We start from the raw sequence: 26,298 nt of genomic DNA, 5'->3' as shown, positions 1-26,298 counted from the left end.
TGACACAAAAGATGGGTGATTTCTGCATTTTCAACTGAGTTGCAGACTGACACTTCACACCTCACATGTCAGGGTACACTCCTGAGATGAAGCTTCCAGAGCAAGAATGAGACAGCAACACTCGCTGTTCAGCAATATTCTATCTTCTGCAGCCTCCGCTGCTGATACCCAGGCAAACAGGGTCTGGAGTGGACCTCAAGCAAACTCCAACAGACCTACAGCTGAGGGTCCTGACTGTTAGAAGGAAAACTAACAAACAGAAAGGACACCCACACCAAAACCCCATCAGTATGTCACCATCATCAAAGATGAAAGGCAGATAAAACCACAAAGATGGGGAAAAAGCAGTGCAGAAAAGCTGGAAATTCAAAAAATCAGAGCGCATCTCCCCCTCCAAAGGAATGCAGCTCATCCTCAGCAACGGAACAAAGCTGGATGGAGAATGACTTTAACGAATTGAGAGAGGAAGGCTTCAGTCGATCAAACTTCTCAGAGCTAAAGGAGGAACTATGTAACCAGCGCAAAGAAACTAAAAACCTTGAAAAAAGAACGGATGAATGGATAACTAGAATAGTCAATGCAGAGAAGACCTTAAAAGAACTGATAGAGATGAAAACCATAACACGAGAACTATGTGACAAATGCACAAGCTTCAGTAACTGACTCAATCAACTGGAAGAAAGAGTATCAGCGATTGAAGATCAAATGAATGAAATGAAGCAAGAAGAGAAGTGTAGAGAATAAAGAGTAAAAAGAAATGAACAAAGCCTCCAAGAAATATGGGATTATGTGAAAAGACCAAATCTATGTCTGATTGGTGTGTCTGAAAGTGATGGGGAAAATGGAACCAAGTTGGAAAACACTCGGCAGGATATCATCCAGGAGAACTTCCCCAACCTAGTAAGGCAGGCCAACATTCAATTTCAGGAAATACAGAAAACGCCACAAAGATAGTCCTCAACAAGAGCAAGTCCATCAGACTAACAGCAGATCTCTCGGAAGAAACTCTCCAAGCCAGAAGAGAGTGGGGGCCAATATTCAACATTCTTAAAGAAAAGAATTTTCAACCCAGAATTTCATATCCAGCCAAACTAAGTTTTATAAGTGTAGGAGAAATAAAATCCTTTACAGACAAGCAAATGCTGAGAGATTTTGTCACCACCAGGCCTGCCCTACAAGAGATCTTGAAGGAAGCACTAAACATGGAAAGGAATAACAGGTACCAGCCATTGCAAAAACATGTCAAAATGTAAAGTCCATCGATGCTAGGAAGAAACTGCATCAACTAGTGAGCAAAATAACCAGCTAATATCATAATGACAGAATCAGGTTCACACATAACAATATTAACCTTAAATGTAAATGGACTAAATAGTCCAATTAAAAGACACAGACTGGCAAATTGGATAAAGAGTCAAGACCTATCAGTTTGCTGTATTTAGGAGACCCATCTCACGTGCAGAGACACACATAGGCTCAAAATGAAGGGATGGAGGAAGATCTATCAAGCAAATGGAAAACAAAAAAGCAGGGGTTGCAATCCTAGTCTCTGACAAAACAGACTTTAAACCATCAAAGATCAAAAGAGACAAAGAAGGCCATTACATAATGGTAAAGGGATCAATTCATCAGGAATTCATCCTAAATATATATGCGCCCAATACAGGAGCAACCAGATTCATAAAGCAAGTCCTTAGAGACTTACAAAGAGACTTAGATTCCCACACAATAATAATGGGAGACTTTAATACCCCACTGTCAACATTAGACAGACCAACGAGACAGAAAGTTAACAAGGATATCCAGGAATTGAACCCACCTGTGCACCAAGCAGACCTAATAGACATCTACAGAACTCTCCACCCCAAATCAACAGAATATACATTCTTCTCAGCACCACATCACACTTATTCCAAAATTGACCACATAGTTGGAAGTAAAGCACTCCTCAGCAAATGTAAAAGAACAGAAATTATAACAAACTGTCTCTCAGACCCCAGTGCAATCAAACTAGAATTCAGTACTAAGAAACTCAAGCAAAACTGCTCAACTACATGGAAACTGAACAACCTGCTCCTGAATGACTACTGGGTACATAACGAAATGAAAGCAGAAATAAAGATGTTCTTTGAAACCAATGAGAACAAAGATACAACATACCAGAATCTCTGGGACATATTTAAAGCAGTGTGTAGAGGGAAATTTATAGCACTAAATGCCCACAAGAGAAAGCAGGAAAGATCTAAAATTGATACCCTAACATCACAATTTAAAAAACTAGATAAGCAAGAGCAAACACATTCAAAAGGTAGCAGAAGGCAAGAAATAACTAAGATCAGAGCAGAACTGAAGGAGATAGAGACACAAAAAATCCTCCAAAAAATCAATGAATCCAGGAGCTGGTTTTTTGAAAAGATCAACAAAATTGATAGACTGCTAGCAAGACTAATAAAGAAGAAAAGAGAAAAGAATCAAATCGACACAATGAAAAATGATAAAGGGGATATCACCACCAACGCCACAGAAATACAAACTACCATCAGAGAATACTATAAACACCTCTATGCAAATAAACTAGAAAACCTAGAAGAAATGGGTAATTTCCTGAACACTTACACTCTCCCAAGACTAAACCAGGAAGGAGTTGAATCTGAATAGACCAATAGCAGGCTGTGAAATTGAGGCAATAATTAATAGCCTACCAACCAAAAAAAGTTCAGTACCAGAAGGATTCACAGCCAAATTCTACCAGAAGTAGAAGGAGGAGTTGGTACCATTCCTTCTGAAACTATTCCAAACAATAGAAAAAGAGGGAATCCTCCCTAACTCATTTTATGAGGCCAACATCATCCTGATACCAAAGCCTGACAGAGATACAACAAAAAAAGAGAATTTTAGACCAATATCCCTCATGAACATCAATGCAAGAATCTTCAATAAAATACTGGCAAACCGAATCCAGCAGCACATCAAAAAGCTTATCCACCATGACCAACTGGGCTTCATCCCTAGGATGCAAGGCTGGTTCAACATACACAAATCAATAAACGTAATCCAGCATACAAACAGAACCAAAGACAAAAACCACATGATGATCTCAATAGATGCAGAAAAGGCCTTTGACAAAATTCAACAGCCCTTCATGCTAAAAACTCTCAATAAATTTGGTATAGATGGAACGTGTCTCAAAATAATAGATATTTATGACAAACCCACAGCCAATATCATACTGAATGGGCAAAAACTGGAAGCATTCCCTTTGAAAACTGGCAAAAGACAGGGATGTCCTCTCTCACTACTCTTATTCAACATAGTGTTGGAAGTTCTGGCTAGGGCAATCAGGCAAGAGAAAGAAATAAAAGGTATTCAGTTAGGAAGAGAAGAAGTCAAATTGTCCCTGTTTGCAGATGACATGATTGTATATTTAGAAAACCTCATTGTCTCAGCCCAGAATCTCCTTAAGCTGATAAGCAACTTCAGCAAAGTCTCAGGATACAAAATCAATGTGCAAAAGTCACAAGCATTTTTATACACCAGTAACAGACAAACAGAGAGCCAAATCATGAATGAACTCCCAGTCACAATAGCTTCAAAGAGAATAAAACATCTAGGAATCCAACTGACAAGGGATGTAAAGGACCTCTTCAAGGAGAACTACAAACCACTGCTCAGTGAAATAAAAGAGGACACAAACAAATGGAAGAACATACCATGCTCCTGGATAGGAAGAATCAATATCGTGAAAATGGCCATACTGCCAAGGTTATTTAAAGATTCAATGCCATCCCCATTAAGCTACCAATGACTTCACAGAATTGGAAAAAACTGCTTTAAAGTTCATATGGAACCAAAAACACCCTGCATTGCCAAGAAAATCTTAAGCTAAAAGAACAAAGCTGGAGGCATCACGCTACCTGACTTCAAACTATACTACAAGGCTACAGTAACCAAAACAGCATGGTACTGATACCAAAACAGACATATAGACCAATGGAACAGAACAGAGTCCTCAGAAATAATACCACACATCTACAGCCATCTGATGTTTGACAAACCTGACAAAAACAAGAAATGGGGAAAGAATTCCCTATTTAATAAATGGTGCTGGGAAAATTGGCTAGCCATAAGTAGAAAGCTGAAACTGGATCCTTTCCTTACTCCTTATACGAAAATTAATTCAAGATGGATTAAAGACTTAAATGTTAGACCTAATACCATAAAAACCCTAGAAGAAAACCTAGAGAATACCATTCAGGACATAGGCATGGGCAAGGACTTCATGTCTAAAACACCAAAAGCAATGGCAACAAAAGCCAAAATTGACAAATGGGATCTAATTCAACTAAAGAGCTTCTGCACAGCAAAAGAAACTACCATCAGAGTGAACAGGCAACCTACAGAATGGGAGAAAATTTTTGCAATCTACTCATCTGACAAAGGCCTAATATCCAGAACCTATAAAGAACTCAATCAAATTTACAAGAAAAAAACAAACAACCCCATCAAAAAGTGGGCAAAGGATATGAACAGACACTTCTCAAAAGAAGACATTCACACAGCCAACAGACACATGAAAAAATGCTCATCATCACTGGCCATCAGAGAAATGCAAATCAAAACCACAATGAGATACCATCTCACACCAGTTAGAATGGCAATCATTAAAAAATCAGGAAACAACAGGTGCTGGAGAGGATGTGTAGAAATAGGAACACTTTTACACTGTTGGCGGAACTGTATACTACTTCAACCATTGTGGAAAACAGTGTGGCAATACCACAAGGATCTAGAACTAGAAATAACATTTGACCCAACCATCTCATTACTGGGGATATACCCAAAGGATTATAAGTCATGCTCCTATAAAGACACATGCACACGTATGTTTATTGCAGCACTATTCACAATAGCAAAGACTTGGAATCAACCCAAATGTCCATCAGTGACAGACTGGATTAAGAAAATGTGGCACATATACACCATGGAATACTATGCAGCCATAAAAAAGGATGAGTTTGTGTCCTTTGTAGGGACATGGATGCAGCTGGAAACCATCAATCTCAGCAAACTATTGCAAGAAGAGAAAACCAAATACCACATGTTCTCATCATAGGTGGGAATTGATCAATGAGATCACTTGGACACAGGAAGGGGAACATCACATACCGGTCGTATTGTGGGGAGGAGGGCAAGGAGGGATAGCATTAGGAGATATACCTAATGTAAATGATGAGTTGGTGGGTGCAGCACACCAACATGGCACATGTATACATATGTAATAAACCTGCACGTTGTGCACATGTACCCTAGAACTTAAAATATAATATATATATTATATTTTATATTATATATTATATATATATAAAAAATATATATATATATATAGGTCCAAAAAATGTATAATTTGTGTCTCATAAGGACAAGTGAGCAAGAATGGGACAGAAGCAATGTTTTAGGATGTAATGGTTAAGTAATCGCCTAAAACTGACAAAGGACTTAAAGCACAGGTTCAATAAGTGCTTTGAATATCAGCCAGGAAAAATGTAAAGAAAATTATACCTAGGAACACCAGAGTAAAGTTGCTGGTGAAAACCAAAAGCAAAAAATAATTAATAATACCCCTTTCCTACCCTAGCACTACTGGGCCTGCAGGTCTCTGTCAAACCACAAATGCAGGTCTCTGTTCCACAGGATGGGGTTTGTTAAAGTTGTTAATAATAAGGCCTACTTTAAAAGATACTAAGTGAAATTTAGAAGATGACAAGAGGGTAAAACTGATTACTATGTTTGGAAATGCTTGGTGATACCGGATAAAAATAAATACAGCACACCCAAATACAGGATGATACTTTGTGTAACAAACAGAGGTATCATTTGTCAGAATGCTTAGTCCTGTATCATGATAGTCTGTGCAGTGTATGCACATAAACTGCCAAAATATGGTGTGAAGATTGGCCTGACAAATGATGCTAAAACATATTGTACTGGTCTGCTGCTGGCCCGCAGGCTTCTCAATAGGTTTGGCATGGACAGGATCTATGAAGGCCAAGTGGAGTTGACTGGAGATGAATACAATGTGAAAAGTATCGATGGTCAGCCGGGTGCCTTTACCTGCTATCTGGATGCAGGTCTGGCCAGAACTACCAGTGGCAATAAAGTTTTTAGCACCCTAAAGGGAGCTGTGGATGGAGGCTTATCTATCCCTCACAGTACCAAACAAGTCCCTGGTTATGATTCTGAAAGCAAGAAATTAAATGCAGAACTACACCGGAATCACATCATGGGCCAGAATGTTGCAGACTGCATGCACTACTTAAGGAAAGAAGATGAAGATGCTTACAAGAAAACGTTCTCTCAATACATAAAGAATGGCGTAACTCCAGACATGATGGAGGAGATGTATAAGAAGGTTCATGGTGCTATACGAGACATTCCAGTCTATGAAAAGAAGACCAAGAAAGAAGTTAAAAAGAAGTGGAACCTTCCCAAAATGTCACTTGCCCAGAAGAAAGATAGGTTAGCTCAGAATAAGGCAAACTTCCTCAGAGCTCAGGAGCAGGCTGCTGAGAGCTAAACCAAACAATTTTTCATGAGGATTTTTCAGATAAGGACAATAAACTTATTGAAAAAGCAAAAAATGATAATAATTACTAATAATCTTCTTGAAAGTGGTCAGAGAGAAAAGGCATCATTTCCAAAGAAAAAATTGCAAGACTAAAAGTTGACTTTTCCCTAGAAAACAATTGTCAGAGGGCAATGTAATATTAATAATATCTTCAAATGACTTTAAAAAAATAACTGCTAGCAGCCAGGCATGGTGGCTCATGCCTGGGATCCCAGCCTTTTGGGAGGCCGAGGGGTGGGGATCACCTGAGGTCAGAAGTTTGAGACCAGCCTGGCCAACATGAAGAAACCCTGTGTCTCTACTAAAAATACAAACATTAGCTGGGCGTGGTGGTGGGTGTCTGTAATCCCAGCTACTCAGGAGGCTGAGGCAGGAGAATCACTTGAACCTGGGAGGCAGAGGTTGCAGTGAGCCAAGATCGCACCATTGCAATCCAGCCTGGGAGACAAGAATGAAACTCCGTCTCAAAAAAATAATAATTAATTAATTAATTAAAATAAAAAACAACTGCTAGCTTAGAACGTCTTACCTAATAAAAAATATCCTGGCCAGGCGTGGTGGCTCATGCCTGTAATCTCAACACTTTGGGAGGCCAAGGTGGATAGATCACGAGGACAAGAGATGGAGAGACCATCCTGGCCAACATAGTGAAACCCTGTCTCTACTAAAAATACAAAAATTAGCTGAGCATGGTGGTGCACACCTGTAGTCCAAGCTACTCAGGAGCCTGAGGCAGGAGAATCATTTGAACCCAGGAGGCGGAGGTCAGTGTGAGGCGAGATCATGCCACTGCACTCCAGCCTGGTGATAAGCGAGACTCTGTCTCAAAAAAAAAAAAAAAAAAAAAAAAAAAAAAAAAGTCCTTTAAAAAGTCAAGGTGAAAGACAGACACTTTAGATAAACAAAAACTGGGACAATGTTTCATCAGTAGATTCATAATAAAGGAAAAGAAGCCCTTCAAGTAGAAGTTTCTTATTAATCTTTTCTAAGAATAAACTTTTGGCTTTATTACTCCCAACTAGCAAATATTTATATTCATATTGTATTTCATTTGTTTCTGCTTAAGGATTCCAAGAGAAAGAGAGAGAGAGAGAGAGATTAATAAGTAAAAGACAATGCCCATCAGTCAATGAACAAGTGGATAAAAAGGCTGTGGTATATATACATGACAGAATACTACTCAGTCATAAAAAGGAATTAATTAATGGCATTTGCAGCCACGTGGATGAGACTGGAGACTATTATTCTAAGTGAAGTAACTCAGGAATTGAAAACCAAACATTGGGCCAGGCACGGTAGCTCACACCTGTAATCCCAGCACTTTGGGAGGCCGAGGCAGGCAGATCAAGAGGTCAAGAGTTCAAGACCATCCTGGCCAACATAGCGAAATCCTGTCTCTACTAAAAATACAAAAATTAGCTGGTTGTGGCATTATGCGCCTGTAGTCCCAGCTACTCAGGAGTCTGAGGCAGAATTGCTTGAACGTTTGAACCCAGGAGCAAGGGGTTGCAGTGAGCTGAGATCATGCCACTGCACTCCAGCTTGGGTGACAGAGAGAGACTCTGTCTCAAAGAGAGAAAAGAAAAGAAAAGAAAAGAAAAGAAAAGAAAAGAAAAGAAAAGAAAAAAGAAAAGAAAAGAAAAGAAAAGAGAGAAGGAAAGAAAAGAGAGAGAGAAGGAGAGAAGGAAGGAGAGAAGGAGAGAAAGAGGGAAAGAGGGAAGGAAGGAAGGAAAGAAGGAAGGAAGAAAGGAAGGAAGGAAGGAAGGAAGGAAGGAAGGAAGGAAGGAAGGAAGGAAGGAAGGAAGGAAGGAAGGAAGGAAGGAAACCAAACATTGTTCTCACTCACAAGTGGGAGGTAAGCTCTGAGGATGCAAAGGCATAAGAGTGATGCAATGGACTTTGGGCACTTAGGGAGAAACGGCGGGAAGGGGATAAGGGAAAAAAGGCTACAAATTGGGTGCAGTGTATGCTGCTTGAGTGATGGGTGCACCAAAATCTCACAATTACCACTAAAGAACTTACTCATGTAACCAAACACCATCTGTTCCCCAAAAACCTATGGAAATAAAAAAAAAATTAAATAAAAAATGAAATTAAAAAAAGAAAAAGACAGGCAAACTAATTATTTTTAATGGGTAAAAGACATGGACAGCCATTTCTCCAAAGAATATAACCAATGGCCAACAAACATATGAAAACAAGCTTAACATTATTAGTCATTAGAAAAAATATAAAAATAGGCCGGGCACAGTGGCTCGCGCCTATAATCCCAGCACTCTGGGAGGCCAAGATGGGTGGATTGCCTCAGTTCAGGACTTCAAGACTAGCCTGGTCAACGTGGTGACACCCTGTCTCTACTAAAAATACAAAAAATTAGCAGGGTGTGTTGGCACACAACTGTAGTCCCAGCCACTCGGAAGGCTGAGGCACAAGAATCACATGAACCTGGGATGTGGAGGTTGTAGTGAGCTGAGATGGCACCACTGCACTCCAGCCTGGGCAACAGAGTGAGACTCTGTCTCAAAAAAAAAAAAAACAAATACACACATACACACACACACACATATATATATATCTCACTATACACTGACCACTATGGTTGATGCTATCAAGTGTAAGGACATAAAGCAATCTTGACGTATCAGATTATGCTAGAGATGTAAATCAGTACAACCACTTGGAAGGCTGGAAGCCTCCACTAAATCTAAATGTATATATGCCCAATGTATGAATACCCAATTACTCAGAAATTTCACAATAGGTATATTCCCAAAGGGAGAAATATATATATGTGTGTGTGTACACTAGGGCTTTCCTCATATAGCACAGAGCAACTGATTTAGGAAAAATGTATCCCTACAGCTTGACCTATTTATTTGCTGACAAACTTATATTGCAAGTGAGATGGAAGCCAGAGTAGTCTTAGGGTGGTGCAGCATGCAGAAGCTATTATTCAGATGCCTTTCTCCAATAGAATAGGATGCAAAGCATTGAAGAAAGTTGATTGATTGTGGTACATCCTGAGTAACTGAACTCTAAAGAATATCCTTATGGTCTTCATCTAAAGAGAGTTCCCTGGCCTATTCTGATTTGCACCAGAAAGTTTTATATTGCAATAAAATTGACCTCACTGAATGGAAACATTACCAACTAGAGAAGGCGGAGGGCTTATTCAAGTGGCTTCTAAAACTTGAACAGGATCATATCAGACTTACAGGAGAGGAAGGCCAACACATGGGCCATATGGTGAGTGTTATTTAGCTTGATTCATTCTCTTCCACGTAATTTTCTCATCTTAAATTATATACAACTGACACCACTCACTCTGACAATGCATTTCCCCAACAAGCCACCGTAAATCTTCTCCACATCTGGCCACTGGGTTTCCAATAAGAGAGTATCCTTCATTGCAAGTGTACACTACATTTTTCCCCACAGGAAACGTTGTACCTTCATCCTAAACAAAAGTAAAAGACGGAAAAAGAAAGAGTTTGTCTATTTTGCATTAACAAAAGTTTTCTTTACGTACATTTGGTCTATAAATCATAATCATCAGGCAAGCTGCATTTAAATAACTGATTCAGAAAAGTGTCTATAAAAACATTTTCCTCTATATAGTCAATAACACTGGCACCACCATTAATTGAAATAAAACTATTAATACCACTGTCTATAATGTATTGATTGCTCCCATAATACCAAGGACTATATTAAGCATTCTACTAAAATTACATTCTATTAAAATTATTTGGACACTGTCCAATTAATTTCTTTTACTTTTAGGAAAAATCAGTTCTTTATCAGATTTGGAGAACATCTTTGTCAGTCAGCTCTTCATATTAAGGTATTACTAGGCCGGGCATGGTGGCTCATGCCTGTAATTCTAGCACTCCAGGAGGCCCAGGCAGGTGGATCACCTGAGGTCAGGAGTTTGAGACCAGCCCAGCCAACATGGCAAAACCCTTTCTCTAACAAAAATACAAAAATTAGCAGGGCATGGTGGTGCATGCCTATAGTCCCAGCTACTCAGGAGGCTGAGACATGAGAATCACTTGAACCCGGGGGACAGAGGTTGCAGTGAGGCGAGATAGTGCCACTGCATGCCAACCTGGGTGACAAAGCAAGACTCTGTCACTCTCTGGAAAAAAAAAAAAAAAAAAGGTATTATGAGCTGTTCATTGACAATACTGCCTACAAAATGCCAGCATGAACACCCAGAAATTTTCCAGTCCTATCAGTATGTTCATGAAAGTTTAAGTTTCTCACTGATAACTTTTAGGGGAAGCATAATGTTGATCTTCTCCCATCCTAACCTCCTACTCCGCACCATATATATGGAATGCTGCTGGGGCTGGGTCAGATTCAAGAACATTTCACTAGCCTATAATGCCAGGAAGTGAGCTTTCATGTTGAAGCAAGGAGGAATTTGAAGTCTGAGCCTGGGGGTGGAATGAAGGGTAATCACACTCACTCGGGGTCTCTCTTTCCTTACCCTTCTCATTTTCTTCCACCCAAGGGGATGGTGAAAAAACTCAAGCCTGGGAGAGGGCTTAGAGCTCAGACCTTGACCAGCTCTGCTTTAGGGATTAAACAAGATTTCCTGGTATCTCCTTCCCATTGTCAGTATGCACTTCCTGGCCCAGTCTGGCTCAATCATGGAAGTTAGTAGGAAACAGAATGGGCCAGGTCGATGCTGAGGTTTGAGGGAAATGGGGAGGAGCACATCTTCTCTTTTGACCCATGATCCTATTCCTTCCTCTACCTTGCAAAAACAAAACAAAACAAAAACTTTTATATGAGGAAGTCTGATTCAACAGTGCACAAACATGGCTGTAGATCATAATCACTTGTAGAAATTAAAAAATAGACTCTCAGGCTGTACTCCCAACCTATCAAATCAGAAAATGTGGAGGACAAGGGAGAAACAGTCATCTCTAGTTTTAAGTTCCCTGAGAAATTCGGATGCAGCCAGTCCATAGAGCAATATTTGGGACTCTTGGCTCCTAAAACAACACCGCATGCACTGCAGTTGGGGACAGCAGCCTCATGGCTTGCTAAGGTGCATGAGTTTGCTTGGCCTATTCTCTGAGCATATGTTCCATTCAGGAGCTCCATGAATTATGGTGACTGTGGTAGGACAGAATGCGTGGTAGAGATGCTAGGTTCATTCTCTCTCTCTCTCTCTCTCTCTCTCTCTCTCTCTCTCTCTCTCTCTCTCCACAAACACACACACCACGAACACACAACTTTCATCTCCCAATAGAGCCTACATTTGGGGAAACCTCAGTAAATTTTCAGTGAATGCATGGTAAAGGGCCTGAGATTTGAAAAGCAAAAGCCCTCGTGAGCAAAGCAGTGCTGGTAACAGAGAGAGTCCTCAAGAACAATATCCTGTGTGAGCCATGAAGAGGCACCACTGGGGCTTCAGGCCAAAGCCTCATCATAAAGACTGAGAGTAGCATTAACTAAAATGTCCCAAAAGCCAAGAACAACAAAAGTCCCTAGAATGACAAATGGCAGATGACTACTCTTCTTTCCTCAACAGGAAACTTCAATTGCTCAAAGTAGAATGATGCATATCTCACTAGACACTAGCTAACTGTCTTATTGACTCCTGGAATAAACCTAATACTTCATCCCAGGGCCTACAGTTATGAGCAGGGGAAAAGCCTTCTCTCAGTGGCAAAAATAAGAGAAGTTCTGTAAGTTAAAGAGTAAGCTTGCAGATTCGCAGTTTGGTGTTTCCAGTGGCAATGTTTAGCAGCCCTCTGGCATGATGACATTTTTGATTCACTGGGTGGCAGTATTGATTTCCCACACCACAGAAGATGCACTGCCTTCTGCAGAGTTCAGATCACCTTGGGCCAAAGAAAAAAAGTCACACACTAAAACCCTCACCACTAAAACTAATATGCACATATAAAATATTTTTTTCACGGCTTCACCATGAAAGAAGAGAATAGGTTATGGGCTCAGTAGAGAGATAGAAGTTGGAGCATTATAAAGAAAAAAAATATCTTTCATAACCAACTTGAACAAATCCATCTTTCAAGGCAGGAGGTGATGGACAGAATTTTGTTGGAACCAAAGACAAAGGAAAGCAATGTGGTTCAAGCAACCTGGAAGGAAAAAAAAGGAATTAATATGATTGATTTGCACAGTATAATAATTATTTTGCATTACATTGGATTTCTCCTTTGTATCTGAAGGAACTCTATTCATTTAAGTACATTGGTGTAATATTTTTGTCATTCTTAGAACCAAATATCTGCTTATATCCTGTGGTAGAAAACTCAAAACATAAACTCAAGCTAACAAAAGACAGTGATTTCAATAGCTGCTGGGTCAGTAGTATGAAAAACAAACAGAAAAATGAAAAGAAAAAGAAAGTCTCTTGGCCAACATAGTACTTTCTGCTTCCTAGAGGTCACCTGCTTCAAAACCTACTTTTCCTCTTGCTGTTTGGGTCTGAAATTCATTTAATACAGAATTAATTCTGTATTGAAAATAAGGTAATGGGCGATGAGCGACAATTCCCGTCTGTAATCCCAGCACTTTGGGAGGTCAGGACAGGCAGATAGCCTGAGGTCAGGAGTTCCGAGACCAGCCTGGCCAACAAGGTAAAACCCCATCTCTACTAAAACTACAAAAATTAGCCAGGTACAGTGATGCACATCTGTAATCCCAGCTACTTAGGAGGCTGAGGCAGGAGAATCTCCAGAGCTTGGGAGGCGGAGATTGCAGTGAGCTGAGATCTCACCACTGTACTCCAGCCTGGGTGACAGAGCGAGACTCTATCTCAAAAAAAAAAAAAAAGGAAGGTAATTAATTAGAGTTAGTGACCCCAAAAGAGAGGTAACACAAAATTATAAGTACCTTTTACTAAGCATTTACTATATGTCAGGCACCATGGCAGTTGCTCTGCACATGTGTATTATCTCAATTCATACAGCAACACCATGAGATACATGGAAAAAACAATGGCGCAGAAAGTTTGAATAACTTGTCCAAGATTATGAACTAATAAATACCAAAACTGGATTTACATCTAGTCAATTAGGGTCCTACAATTGTGCACCTTCTACCTCTCACAAGGCAATAAAGAAATAGGAAGTCTTAGTGTCTACATTTCTTTCTGAACGTGGATAACTGAAAGCACATTATTTGGTGAAGGCAAGTTTTAGTAAGGCTTGGAGTAAATCTTAAACGTAAAAGTAAGATGGGAGAAGAGAAGTCCTAATATCATCCCACAAATGCCAATCCTGACACTTTACCATCACTATGACTATCTCTTGAGGGAGCCTGTAATAAAGATACTGATAACGATGACATCTGTCATTAAACAATGGTTTTCTTTTTTTTTTAACATTTTTAATAGTTTATTTTTATACTGTCCTTATCAGCTTCTGCATGGAAAACAGCAATAAAAAAACTGCAAGATCAAAAAATAACTAATAGATCAAATTATACTTCAAGAAATTATATAAACTTCTTTAAAAGGTAAATGTATGATGCCTCTAAAGTCAAAATAACATTAATATTATCTCCACTCCAGAGACGCAAAATCTGAGAGAAAGTAGTACAAATAGACTGGGAGTGTGGCCTCCTTCTCAGCTGAGTTCCTTATAATCTTGCCACACTTTGAGGAAACTGTGGCAAGTTTAATTTTCCTATTCGTACTGAGAAGGAAGATACTTCCCCTCCCCTGAGCACCAAGAGTGAAAAAATATCTTCAATGCCTTTCTTAGGATGTGCCTCTCCCCCTAGCTTTATGTTGAAAAGCAGGAAAAATGCATCCTCTCAGAGATCTCCTCCCAGACCCTCATCCTCCCAGAAACATGAGCACAGCAGCCAGCATCCTCTTCCCACCATAATTCACGTGCTTGTCAGCTTCCTCAGTCAAGATATACTGATGAATGCTGGATTACAAGGCACCGAAGATTTAGGAAAAAGGCTTCCCACCTCCCTATGCTTCTACCAGATACCCAAACACCTCATCTCTTTCTTCAATTCACATGACCTTCGAATTATCTTACTAGAACATATTGCCAACTCCAGTCTGCAAAAATTACTAAGGAGAATGTAGGGTGCGGCATAAAGAATTCTGACCCAGGGCTATGATTCATCAACTGAGCATTTCTGAGATGGCTTTTGCAGGGTCCTGACAAATGGGAAGTTAGTGCCAGGCTACTGGGTTCACCCACCAAGATATTCTCCATCTCAAGCAACTGGCTCTATGCTTAATCCAAAAAATAAATGAGTAAGAATGGTATATCTGAAAAGTAATACAAACTTTGGGTGCTAATCTCATTTAATTCTGACAATAACAATAAACAGATAATCTTAGTATCAGTTTATCTGCTATTATCATGCTAATTTTAGAGATGTGGCCAGTAACTTGCCCAACATCACACAGCAAGTAGGTGGCCAAAACAAACGATTGAATGATCGTATCCACTCAGCTGGACTACTTCCCAATTACCCTTTTGTAACACTTGTTTCAGGAAAACCTGAAGCACACAGAGCAAGCTCCTTCAACTCACCCTAGTGCTGAGGGACAAAGCAGTCCCTGGTAAAAAATAGCCATTTAACTTTTTTATCTCTCTATCTCTTGACAGCAGCAATCATGTGTTCCACGCTAACTGAAGAGGGCACTGTGTTCTATGCAACTGCCAGGGGGTCGGGTCTCCATTACCTCAAGTGCTCCAGCTCCTCGTCTTCGCATTGTGTGCTTTCTGTTGTTTCTCCAATGCAGGTTCTCCCACCCCCACTGGGAGGTGGGTTATTGCATTCTCGGCTCCTTGTTTTCTTCCCTTGAACACAGGGGCTCCAAGAGGACCAGCAACTCCAACCTCCATCAACCCCTCCTACAAGATGAGAAAGAGGTTGATCAATAAGTTCTTAAAGAGGACTTGGGAACTTAGTGCTATGCTTCCTGCTAACAAGTTAATTGGAGGAAGAGATCATTCTGGATATTGATTACCTTCGCCTTCATTGAGGTTTTCTACAATGTTCAGAATGGCTCTACACACAGACTAGGAATGTCCATATTAAGGTTGCCTTAGTGAACCTCTTGCAATAATATCCTTTATTTGTTGATTATTTTACCACTGTTTCAAAGCACTTTTATGTACATTGTATCATTTATTTACTTCTCACAACAGTGAATGGAGATGGGCTGGAAATCTGTTACCATTCTATTTAATTAGATAGCAGAAGGGGGTGCTTCCATTTTAACAGATAAGGGGAAATCCAAGCCACAAAGGGATGAATCACAGTTGTACAATTTTAATTTACCAGAACAGGCCACTTGGAGAGACATTTGGGGATAAAGATGCCTTTGTAATGCTTGTCTATAAGCCTCTTTAGTCTAGTCTTATATTTATTCATTTATCATTCATTTAGGGACTTCTATGAATGAAGCCTTTTGTCAAGCTCTGGGAATAAAGAAAGGAATCAAACAACCCTGACCTTAAGTAATGAGCGTTCTAGAAGAGACAGACATGTAAATAACCATAGAAACAAAAGTATATAGATTGTAGTCATACTTTGACTACTCATAAAGTCAATTTCACATAGCCCTGTACCAAGTGCTTGAAGCACCATGTACACTGTAGAGCACAAAGTAGATGTTCAACAAATATTTGTGAGTGATTGATAGTACATCATACAGATAAGAAATAGAAATGTTTCAAAGAGCATGCCATCAGAAAGGTTAGGCAATGCAAATATACAAGTTCACAGACCTTTGTTACAGCAAAATTTTATTGAGATAATTACAGAGGATGAAGGTGTTTTAATCGTAACTCTTCTAATAGAGAATGGGAAGTGGAGGGCACAGTGGGGCTGTTAGTTCAGATGGATAAATAGAGATAACAGCAAAGAGCCTTAATCACAGTAGCTATAATCTGAAAGTAGGAAAGGGAAGGAGGATTCTAAATTCATTTGAGACTTCATCTCTTCAAAGATGAAGCATCTCAAGAGGCAGAGAAACAGGGTAATTCCCTTTCAGTGTGTACAGGGTGACTAGAGAAAATTCACCCCACTGACCTGCTTGATTCCCTACGAGGACTCCTTGCTCACACGCCGCCCCAAATGTGTATGGTTTGCAATGGCACAGACAATGGGTCCCCGCAACAGTGGCCAAACCACCATTTTGACAAGGCCGGCAATGACAGGGGTCAAATTCATCCAGATACTCTTCAAGAGCCCGTTTCAGGTACAGTTTTTTCACAGAGGCACAAGGTACTTCCTTTACCAGCTCATATAAAGGTGTCAGCTATAGAAATAAAGACATCATAGTCAGTAATCAGGGATTTAGGCAAGAATATTTTGCTTTTCATGTTTAGGCACGACTCTCATTAAAACAAAATCAAAAGCCACTGGTAAGTTTGTTACAATTGTTTTTTATTCAAATACAAAAGAAAACAGTGCACTCTCTTTGCAACAAAATCAAGACAAACTTAAGGAAAATTAGGGTCAGATGGGGGAAGAATTTTTTATGTATCTTTTGTGCACGCATAAGATTAAAAAAAAAAAAAAACGAAAACAAAAACAAAAAAAACCAGGCCAGACGCTATGACTCACACCTGTAATCCCTGCACTTTGGGAGGCTGAGGCAGGGGGGATCACCTGAGGTCGGGAGTTCGAGACCAGCCTGACCAACATGGAGAAACCCTATCTCTACTAAAAATACAAAATTAGCCAGGTGTGGTGGCTCATGCCTGTAATCCCAGCTACTCAGGAGGCTGAGGCAGGAGAATCACTTGAACCTGGGAGGCAGAGTTTGCGGTGAGCCAGGATTGTGCCATTGCACTCCAGCCTGAGCAACAGGAGTGAAACTCCGTCTCAAATAAAATAAAATAAAATAAAAAAGGTCATTCATTTTCTAGTTAATGGAAGATTATTTTGAAGATAATAATACATTACCACCCCTACTGAAGACAGAAGAAAAGGAAATGTACTTAAATTACAGCAAAGAAGCAAGTGAAATTAAATTTAGAATTAAATTTCCTGACTGAGAGATTTAACATATCTCTTAGTGGAAATCATGGATTCTTTCCTCAAGGAGAAATTTAAAACAGGTAAACATTATTACTCTGCGTTGGCTATTTCAGAAGAAAAGCAACTGTGAAATCACAGATGTACTAACTCAACTTTAACAGTCTGCTCTCCCAGGAACAAAAACGTCTTTGCTTTGCAGCATTTGCCAGTTTCTGCAGTGTAGCAACTCTCACCATAGTCAATTTCAGGCTACCACCATGATGCCTGAACTGGGAAGAGATAGGCACCATTGGTTCCTAAGAGCCCAAGCTCTTCCGAACACAATGGCTTTGCATAGTCATATACCTGTACCTGCATAGTGCCTTTTCTTTCTCTGTTCCCTTTTTGCCCTGCTAAAAAGTTAGCATAAATATGAAAATTTATAGTCCTATGTGGAAAAGTACGTAGACACTGTTAAAGAACATGTGTCTTTCTCTAATCAATAATTTAATCTAATCAAGAGTTTCTGAAGATTTGTATGGGATGCTGACAATGAATATAGGCCATTTCGAATATTAACAGATGGTCCTTTAAGATAAGACTTTCTAGGAAAAATTCATCCTCCCTCCCTCACCCGTATTTGGAAGCCAATGGGTACTGTATGGGGGTTAGGAGAGTACTTGAGGACCTATTGCAATTTTTGAGTTTATAAAATGTATCTCTGAAAATCAGGCTTTGCCTGGGACATTGACTTTCATGCAGGGAAGAGATCATAGAATCGGTTCTGCTATAATGTTTGTTTTGATAAGGTGAATTTTTTCCATTGAGATTGATATACTGTGAAAATTCTGAGCATAGCACAGATTTGGGGTTTTCTTATGTACAACTATATCCACATGAAACACAGGGTGAACACAAAATGCTTCACACAGCTGAAACAAGCCACATAGGAATACACAAAACTCATGCGTACTCATGTGCATGGACACACACAGACACTCACTCACACACCCCTCAACATCTGTGTCAGTTCATTTCCTGCATTATAAACTATACCTGTTCACATCTGCTGTTACAAACGTCTGTCGGGTTTTTGACTGCTGTTCTTCTACCACTTCACGGTAACTCACAAGCCGTAACCCTTCCAGCACCCAGAAAGCTTCAGGTCTTTTTCTAAGTAATGCACCACACTTATTGTAGTATAGATACATTTTTAATAATTTAACATGTATAAAACCAGGCAACTATTTTTATTGGCACCTATCTTTTTCATATGAGTGTCACAGATGATAAATTTCAGTGCTGTGTCTCTAACCTGATTTTTTTTCTATAAGCCCTTTATTGTGCAATTTTGCATAGCTCAATGATTTTTGGAAACACGTATATTGCAATATAAAAGAACTGATGATAACAATAAAACATCTTAAAATTCTGCCAGCCAACTTGTTACTATCCTAATTTGTATGACTTCAGGAGCCCACAAGCCATGGCCACACAAAGAAAGGTGATAGGAACATAACAGAAGGCAAACTTACATGCCTTCCCCTTGCAAGAATCTATAACTCCTCTGAATTCGGGACCAAGGAAAACATAATCAAACTTAGATTGAAAGTTAAAAATGCAAATTTTGTCATTAATTTCTCTTGGAAGTTTCAAGACATTTAACATTTGCTACTAAAATTGAATAACACACCTTCTGTTTCTTATTATTATGTGTTCATTCATTTTACTCTACAAAATATAATTGGGATACAGAAAATGCTAATTACAGCCATGTCTGTTTAACCATCTTGATTTAACCACCTTCATTTTCCTCATGCAAATAAACATGACTGCTTCCTATTGCTTTAAACAAAGCATGATATACCTTTTGTTTTATGACTTCAGGAAGATCGGTCACAGATTCTGCCCAGGCAGAATATCGCCTTTTGTTTCCAGCAGGATTGTCCAGCTCTAGGTAACTAAGGCCAGATATGAAGCCTGCACCTCCCCCTCTGATGAACGGGTCTCCTCGCAACACATTGTTTTGGGTTCCTATACAGAAGAAAGCAAATGAAAAGTGAAAAGTCTATCAAGTATTAAAAAAAAAAAAAAAATCTATCAAACTGTATGACATCCTGGAAAAAGCCAAACTATGGAAACAGTCAAAAGACAAATTGTGGCCAGGAAGAAGGGAGGGATGAATAGGCAGAGCACAAAGGATATTTAGGGCAGTGACACTGTTCTGTATAATACTACAATGGAGGGCACATGTCATTATACATTTGTCAAAAGTCATTAAATGCTCAACACCAAGAATGAACCCTAATGTAAATTATGGACTTTGGATGACAATGTGTCAATGTAGGTTCATCCACTGTAACAAATGTTCCACACTGATGGGAGATGTTGACAGTGGGGAAGGCTTTGCCTGTGTGGGAGCAGAGGACATACAGGAACTCTCTGTACTTTGCACTCAATTGTGCTGTGAACCTAAAACTGCTCTAAAAACTAAGGTATATTTATTTTATTTTTGGTGGTTTTCTTTTTATTTTTTTTTATATATATATTTTTTTGAGACAGAGTCTCACTCTGTAGCCCAGGCTGGAGTGCAGTGGCATGCTCATTGCAACCTCTGCCCCCCGGGTTCAAGCAATTCTCCTGCCTCAGCCTCCTGAGTAGCTAGGACTATAGGTGTAAGCCACCACACCTGGCTAATTTTTGTATTTTTAGTAGAGATGGGGTTTCACCAGGTTGGCCAGGCTGGTCTCAAACTCCTGGCCTCAAGTCATCTGACTGCCTCAGCCTCCCAAAGTGTTGGGATTACAGGCGTGAGCCACTGTGCCCAGCCAAAACTAAGGTATATTTTTTTAAAAAGAAAAACAGCTCTTGCCTGAGAGTGGATGATATTAGGGAATTATTGTTCGTACTCTTTATATTTTTAGTGTGAGCATCTCATTATGCAAGAGAATGTTCTTCTTAGATGATACATGCATATATTTAGTGATGAAGTGTTATGATATCTGAAACTTACTTCCCAATAGTTCAGCAAATATTATAAACACTTTAAATACATAATATATATTTCAAATAATCAGTCAATATTATAAATAATATATGTACATGTATGTAGTAAAATTACAAAATGCTAATTGTATATAGGAAATCGGTATATGGGTATTTATTACAACATTCTTGTCTATATGTTTTAAAATTTTCATAATAAAATATCAGAAGGAAAATAGTTTATTGCATCTGGTATACTAACAATGAGTAAAATAAGCTGTTAATTAACAGGAATCTATTACTTAACACATGAAAAGTGTTCTGAAAAGTGTGAAATGCTAATGGAAGCTTTTTTCCCACTTATGTGCCTCATAAATTTAGAAATACTTTATCTCCATTTGTAATGGTCATGACAAGAAATTTCCAATCTGGTAGATCAGATTTTGAGTGGTTTTCATTTCCTTGTAATTGTCCAAATTTTGCAATTTCATAAAATGATCATATTGTACTCATAGTCAGAAATCATTAAAGCCTGACAGTGTTTGTTTGTTTGTTTTTTGCTTTTTTATTTTTTATTTATACATAATAATGGTACATATTTATGGGGCGCATGTGATATTTTGATACATGCATAGAATGTGTAATGATCAAATCAGGATATTTAGGATATCCATCACCTTATCATTTGTTTGTGTTGAGAGCATTTCAAATCTTGTCTTCTAGCTATTTTAAAATTCACAGTAAATTATCGTTAACTATAGCCACCTGACTGTGCTGTCAAACACTAGAATTTATTTCCTTTTTTTTTTTTGAGACAGAGTCTTGCTCTGTCACCAGGCTGGAGTGCAGTGGCACTATCTCAGATCACTGCAACCTCTGCCTCTCAGGTTCAAGCAATCCTCCTGCCTCAGCCTCCCGAGTAGCTGGGACTATAGGCATGAGCTACCACACCCAGCTAATTTTTTGTATTTATAGTAGAGACGGGGTTTCACCTTGTTGGCCAGGATGGTCTCGATCTCTTGACCTCATGATCCACCCGCCTCAGCCTGCCAAAGTGCTGGGATTGCAGGTGGCACCTGGCCAAATTTATTCCTTGTACCTAACTACAGGTTTATACCCATTAAGCAACCTCTCTTCATTGACCCCTCCTCCTCCCCAACTTCTGATAATTATCATTCTACTCTATCTCCATAAGATCAATTTTTTTAGCTTTCACGTATGAGAACATGCAATATTTGACTTTCCGTGCCTGTAAATCTTCATAGTTTTAACAAATTACCTGATGCTTCCTCATCTTCATTCTTAGCTGTGTTTTAAATATATACATAGTTACCCTTTTTAATGCAGTGAATCACAAAGTCCCATCCCTGTATTACTGAATCACAATCATCTGAGGGAACTGCGGATTTCTTAGCCCACACCAAGACCTACAGGAGAATATCTGAGAGAATGAACAACCTTGGGAATCAGCACTTTAAGAGAATCCCCCAGGTAATCGTCATGCATACTAAAGTTTGAGAATCACTGCCTTAGCCAGCACACCTATTTAAGAATTACAGATTCTACCATTACATTGTTTTTTTTTAAGGCTTTAGCCTCCCTTTCCATACCCCAGTGAGATCTCTGTTCCAGCTAACTCTTTTCCCCTAGAAAAGGCAGCCCCGTGCAACAGTCAAGACCCCAGACTGTTAAGCCAGATTTTATGCATTTGCATTTCATATCTATTTCTTATGAACTATAATCTTGGACAACATTTCTGGGCCTCAGTGTCCCTGTCTGTAAAATGTTAATATGAATAATACTTAACACATAGGTAGGAGGAGTACACTGGTTAATTTTTGTAAATCGCTTAAAATTGTGCTGGCACATAGTAGGTGCCCTGTGTTTGTTAAATGTGAAATAAAATAAAATTGGTAAGCGGCTTCCAACTGCCAGCCCAGCTGAGGACTGATGTCAACATCTTCTCAAAGCTCTCACTTCCATTTCCATGTTCAGATCCTTCTTTTTCCACTTCATTCAAAACCTTTTCCTCTTCTGACATGTCAACTCCATGAAGACAAGCACTTTCTCTGGCATATTCACAGCTATATCTTGAGTGTCTAAAACAATTCCTGACACATACCACAGACTCCATAAATAGTTGATGAATGAAGTAAGTGAATGAGTACATAAACCTGGTTTTACTACTCATCTTCCTCCTTCTTGCACTCATCTACCAATATCCCAAGAATCCCTGCTTCTTCACCGAGAACTATGACACATGGATCAGTGTCCACCTTTGCCATTACCCCAAGAGGATTTAAGCTCTGATACTGTTCAATCTATGGCCCCACACAATGAAATGCAGTCTCACCTCCATCCCTACTATACTTCGGAATCTCTTCCTTTAAAAGTAACTTTCTTTTCAACCTTTATTCTAGATTCATGGGGTACATGTTCAGGTTTGTTACCTGGGTGGATTATGTGATACTGAGCTTTGGAGTACGATTGATCCCAACACCCAGGTAGTGAGCGTAAGTACCCAACAGTTAGTTTTTCAACCCTTGATTCCTCCCTCCCTCTCTTGTCTAGCAGTCCCCAGTGACAATTGTTGCCATTTTTATGTCCATAAGCATCCAATGTTTAACTCCCACTTAAAAGTAAGAACATGCAGTATTCGGTTTCCTGTTTCTGCTTCTGCACAGCAAAAGAAACTATCAATGTATAACAGACAACCTACAAAATTGGAAAAAATATTTGCAAACTATGCTTCTGATAAAAGTCTAATATTCAGAATCTATAAGGGACTTAAACAACTTAACAAGTAAAAAATAAATAACCCCATTAAAAATGGACAAAAGACATGAACAGACACTTCTCAAAAGCAGCAACTAAGTGTTAATCACCAAATCCAGTGAACATTTTTTGGTCCTTATCTTCACTCTGTTGACCTCACTCCTCCTTTACTTTCCATCTCTTGTTTTTCAATCCTGCCAAATGTTTCTTTCTCCACTGTTCTTTATTCTCTACAACTTTACTTAGGTAATCTTTTATCTCATCACTCCATGTATTAAATATTTTAATGGAACCCAATAGCCATCAGAATGAAATCCAAACTCCTTAACATGGTACCTTCACAGTATAGATCAGTTTACCCTTTCAGTCCCTCTTCAATCACCCAAAGACTAGCATACCACCTTTCCTCCGTCTCCACTGCCAACCGGCATACACCAAAAACCTGACCTCCACGGAGTAGCCATGTCAGCAAGTGAAACTGAACCATCTCTTGATAATGTCACTTGTCTAGGCTTGTTTGCCAATCATCATAAGGGAGAAAAGGGCTGCACACTGATAACATATTTATAATACAGAGGAGATAACCTGGTGAACTTCTTAACCTGTGTGATGTCTCACTACCATGACATATGAAAGAGAAAGCAGAGGCAAAAATTGCCAAATAGATTTTTTTAAAACACAAAGTAGAACACCTGATAAAGCCTCAAAAGCCGAATTAACAATAGAAGACCGGAGTAGAGGTTAAGCTTGTAATTATTCATAATAGTGAAGACATGGAATCAATCTAAATGCCCATCAATGATAGACTGGATATAGAAAATGTGGTGCATATACATCATAGAATACTATGGAGCCATAAAAAAAGAATAAGATCATGTCCTTTGCAGGGACATGGATGGAGCTGGAAGCCATTATTCTTAGTGAACTAAAGCAAGAAAAGAAAACTAAACATTGCATGTTTTCACATATATGCAGGAGCTAAATGATGAGAATACATGGAAATAGACAGGTGAACAACACACACTGGGGCCTTTTGGATACTGCAGAGTGGGAGGAGGGAGAAGATCAGGAAAAAAAAAGTGAGTACTAGGCTTAATACCTGAGTAACAAAATAATCTGTACAACAAAGCCCCATGACACAAGTTTACCAACATAACTTCACATGTACCCCTGAACTTAAAAGTTTTAAAAAAAAGAAGTTAAGCTTGCAATGCAAATTGCTCTTTTTTCATTTACCTGAAGAAGCTTTTAAAGCCTTTTCCAGTTCCTTGCATCCATGACTTGAAAACTTAATGATAAAGCTCCAACCTGAGGATTTACATTTCTTTTCTTCTACTGAACCAAAATCTAGGGGAAAAAATGTAAAAGAGACATGTTTAATTTCTGCATTCCTTGAAGATCTTCAGATATGAGAGTAGGGATAAGTAGCCCTGCTACTATGGCCATCTAATCAAGAGTCTCATGATATGAACATTTTCAAGCGCTCTAGAAGAGTCAAAGATCAGAAAAAAATGGTATTCAACTTTTGTTATTTTCCTTCTATAAGCTTCAGAGGGGAGGCAGGAGGGATTTCTACATAAAAAGATGCAGGGAGTAGAAATTGAAGACCCCAAAGAGTGACATCTTTCACCCATTTACAGTCAGCTTCTTAGGCATAAAATAAATCGATAAAAGTAGCAGCATGACAGCTTCTTCCAGCAAATCTACTTAAAGCTCCCAAAGTTGGCTTCTGTTTCCACAGGAATTAACTCCTAAAACTCAAGTTCAGTCTCTCCATCTTTAACATCTGTGACTTCCAACAACTCCTTTCCATTACTTATAACCTTAGAATGTGATCATTTCTACTCATTATCAAGTAGAGTTTTGCCAAAGCATTTTTTAAAACCAGGATAGAAAATAATAAAATGTGCAAATGTATTTTCTCATTTTACTAACTATATTACAATAACCTTAATGTTTCTTAAAGAACAACTATTTGGGGCACCACTGTATCCCAGAAGTTATGGTTATATTTAAATAAAAATTTTAGGAAAAACATAAACTGCTCAAGAGTAAAATTTTTACTGAAAAAATAAAATTTTAGCAGCTTGGAATGTTTTTTTTTTTTAAATCCCCTCCATTTCTTTTAAGTGCAATAAAAAGAAGTAAAACTGAATTTAGATTGAGCTACTTGCTGGATTGATTCTCCAAGAAATAGTGTCCTTCCTCTTTGCTACAAAAACCTATACTTGTGCACTTATTTCCAACCTATAAGATTTGAAAAGATCAAATTCTAGTGAAATTGTATGTGGTAGAGACCTACAAAAAAACAGCTCAATGGAAACGAAAACATATTATAGTTTACCCATTTAAAAAGCTATTAAGACTTCTTCTGAATCTTATGTAAGAGATCTTATTCTTCTCCAAGGTTGTAACAGAATCTTTTCTGAAGAGAAAGACCTTGAAGAAGGGATTTGGAATAGAGACGGAAATGTGAGCATCGGCTAAAAGACAAAGTTAGGGAAAAAAAGGTTTGACTTGGAGGAGTGGATGTTAAGCCACCACCATCCCTTCCCACATCTAGACAGAGAGTGAGGAACCTTCTCTCAATATGAAATCAACAAAGCATTAATTCAGGGGCATGTCCTGATTCTAACCAAAATCAGGCAATTTTAGCAATGACATAGCATAAGGAATAAGCTAAACTGACTTTGAGGCCAGTTAGACCCAGCCTTAAATACCCTCCTTGCAATCTTCGTGACCTTGGATAAATCTCCTACTAGCATTGAGTCTCTATTTCTCAATCTGTGGGACAGAGATTATAATGCCCATCTCATTGGGTAGTAGTAAGGATTATTACTAACATATGTAACTCACTTGTCATGGGGAAGGTAACCCATCAATTTAAGCTATTGTTACAAGTATTAAGTAGTAAACAAACTTATGATACT

At 38.9% G+C, this 26,298-nt stretch overlaps 1 protein-coding gene and 1 pseudogene across 1 annotated transcript in view; one reads left to right on the top strand and one right to left on the bottom strand.

Annotated features, from left to right (window-relative positions):
• The window catches only part of C7 (complement C7), an 81,010-nt gene that overhangs the window by 14,863 nt on the left and 39,849 nt on the right, over positions 1-26,298 (bottom strand). Inside the window, exons 9-14 of the mRNA XM_050793411.1 lie at positions 24,605-24,715; positions 19,476-19,642; positions 16,676-16,904; positions 15,321-15,492; positions 12,657-12,744; positions 9,950-10,082 (exon numbers count right to left, since the gene is read on the bottom strand). Of these exons, the coding sequence (XP_050649368.1) occupies positions 9,950-10,082; positions 12,657-12,744; positions 15,321-15,492; positions 16,676-16,904; positions 19,476-19,642; positions 24,605-24,715 (900 nt within the window). The remainder of the gene's footprint in view (positions 1-9,949; positions 10,083-12,656; positions 12,745-15,320; positions 15,493-16,675; positions 16,905-19,475; positions 19,643-24,604; positions 24,716-26,298) is intronic.
• Positions 5,681-6,574, top strand: LOC126956455 (60S ribosomal protein L5-like; annotated as a pseudogene).

Source organism: Macaca thibetana, chromosome 6 (genome assembly GCF_024542745.1).
Source record: "Macaca thibetana thibetana isolate TM-01 chromosome 6, ASM2454274v1, whole genome shotgun sequence".
Taxonomy (NCBI): Eukaryota; Metazoa; Chordata; class Mammalia; order Primates; family Cercopithecidae; genus Macaca; species Macaca thibetana.
The sequence above is the reverse complement of the archived record's forward strand: the minus strand, read 5'-3'. Positions and strand labels throughout refer to the sequence as shown.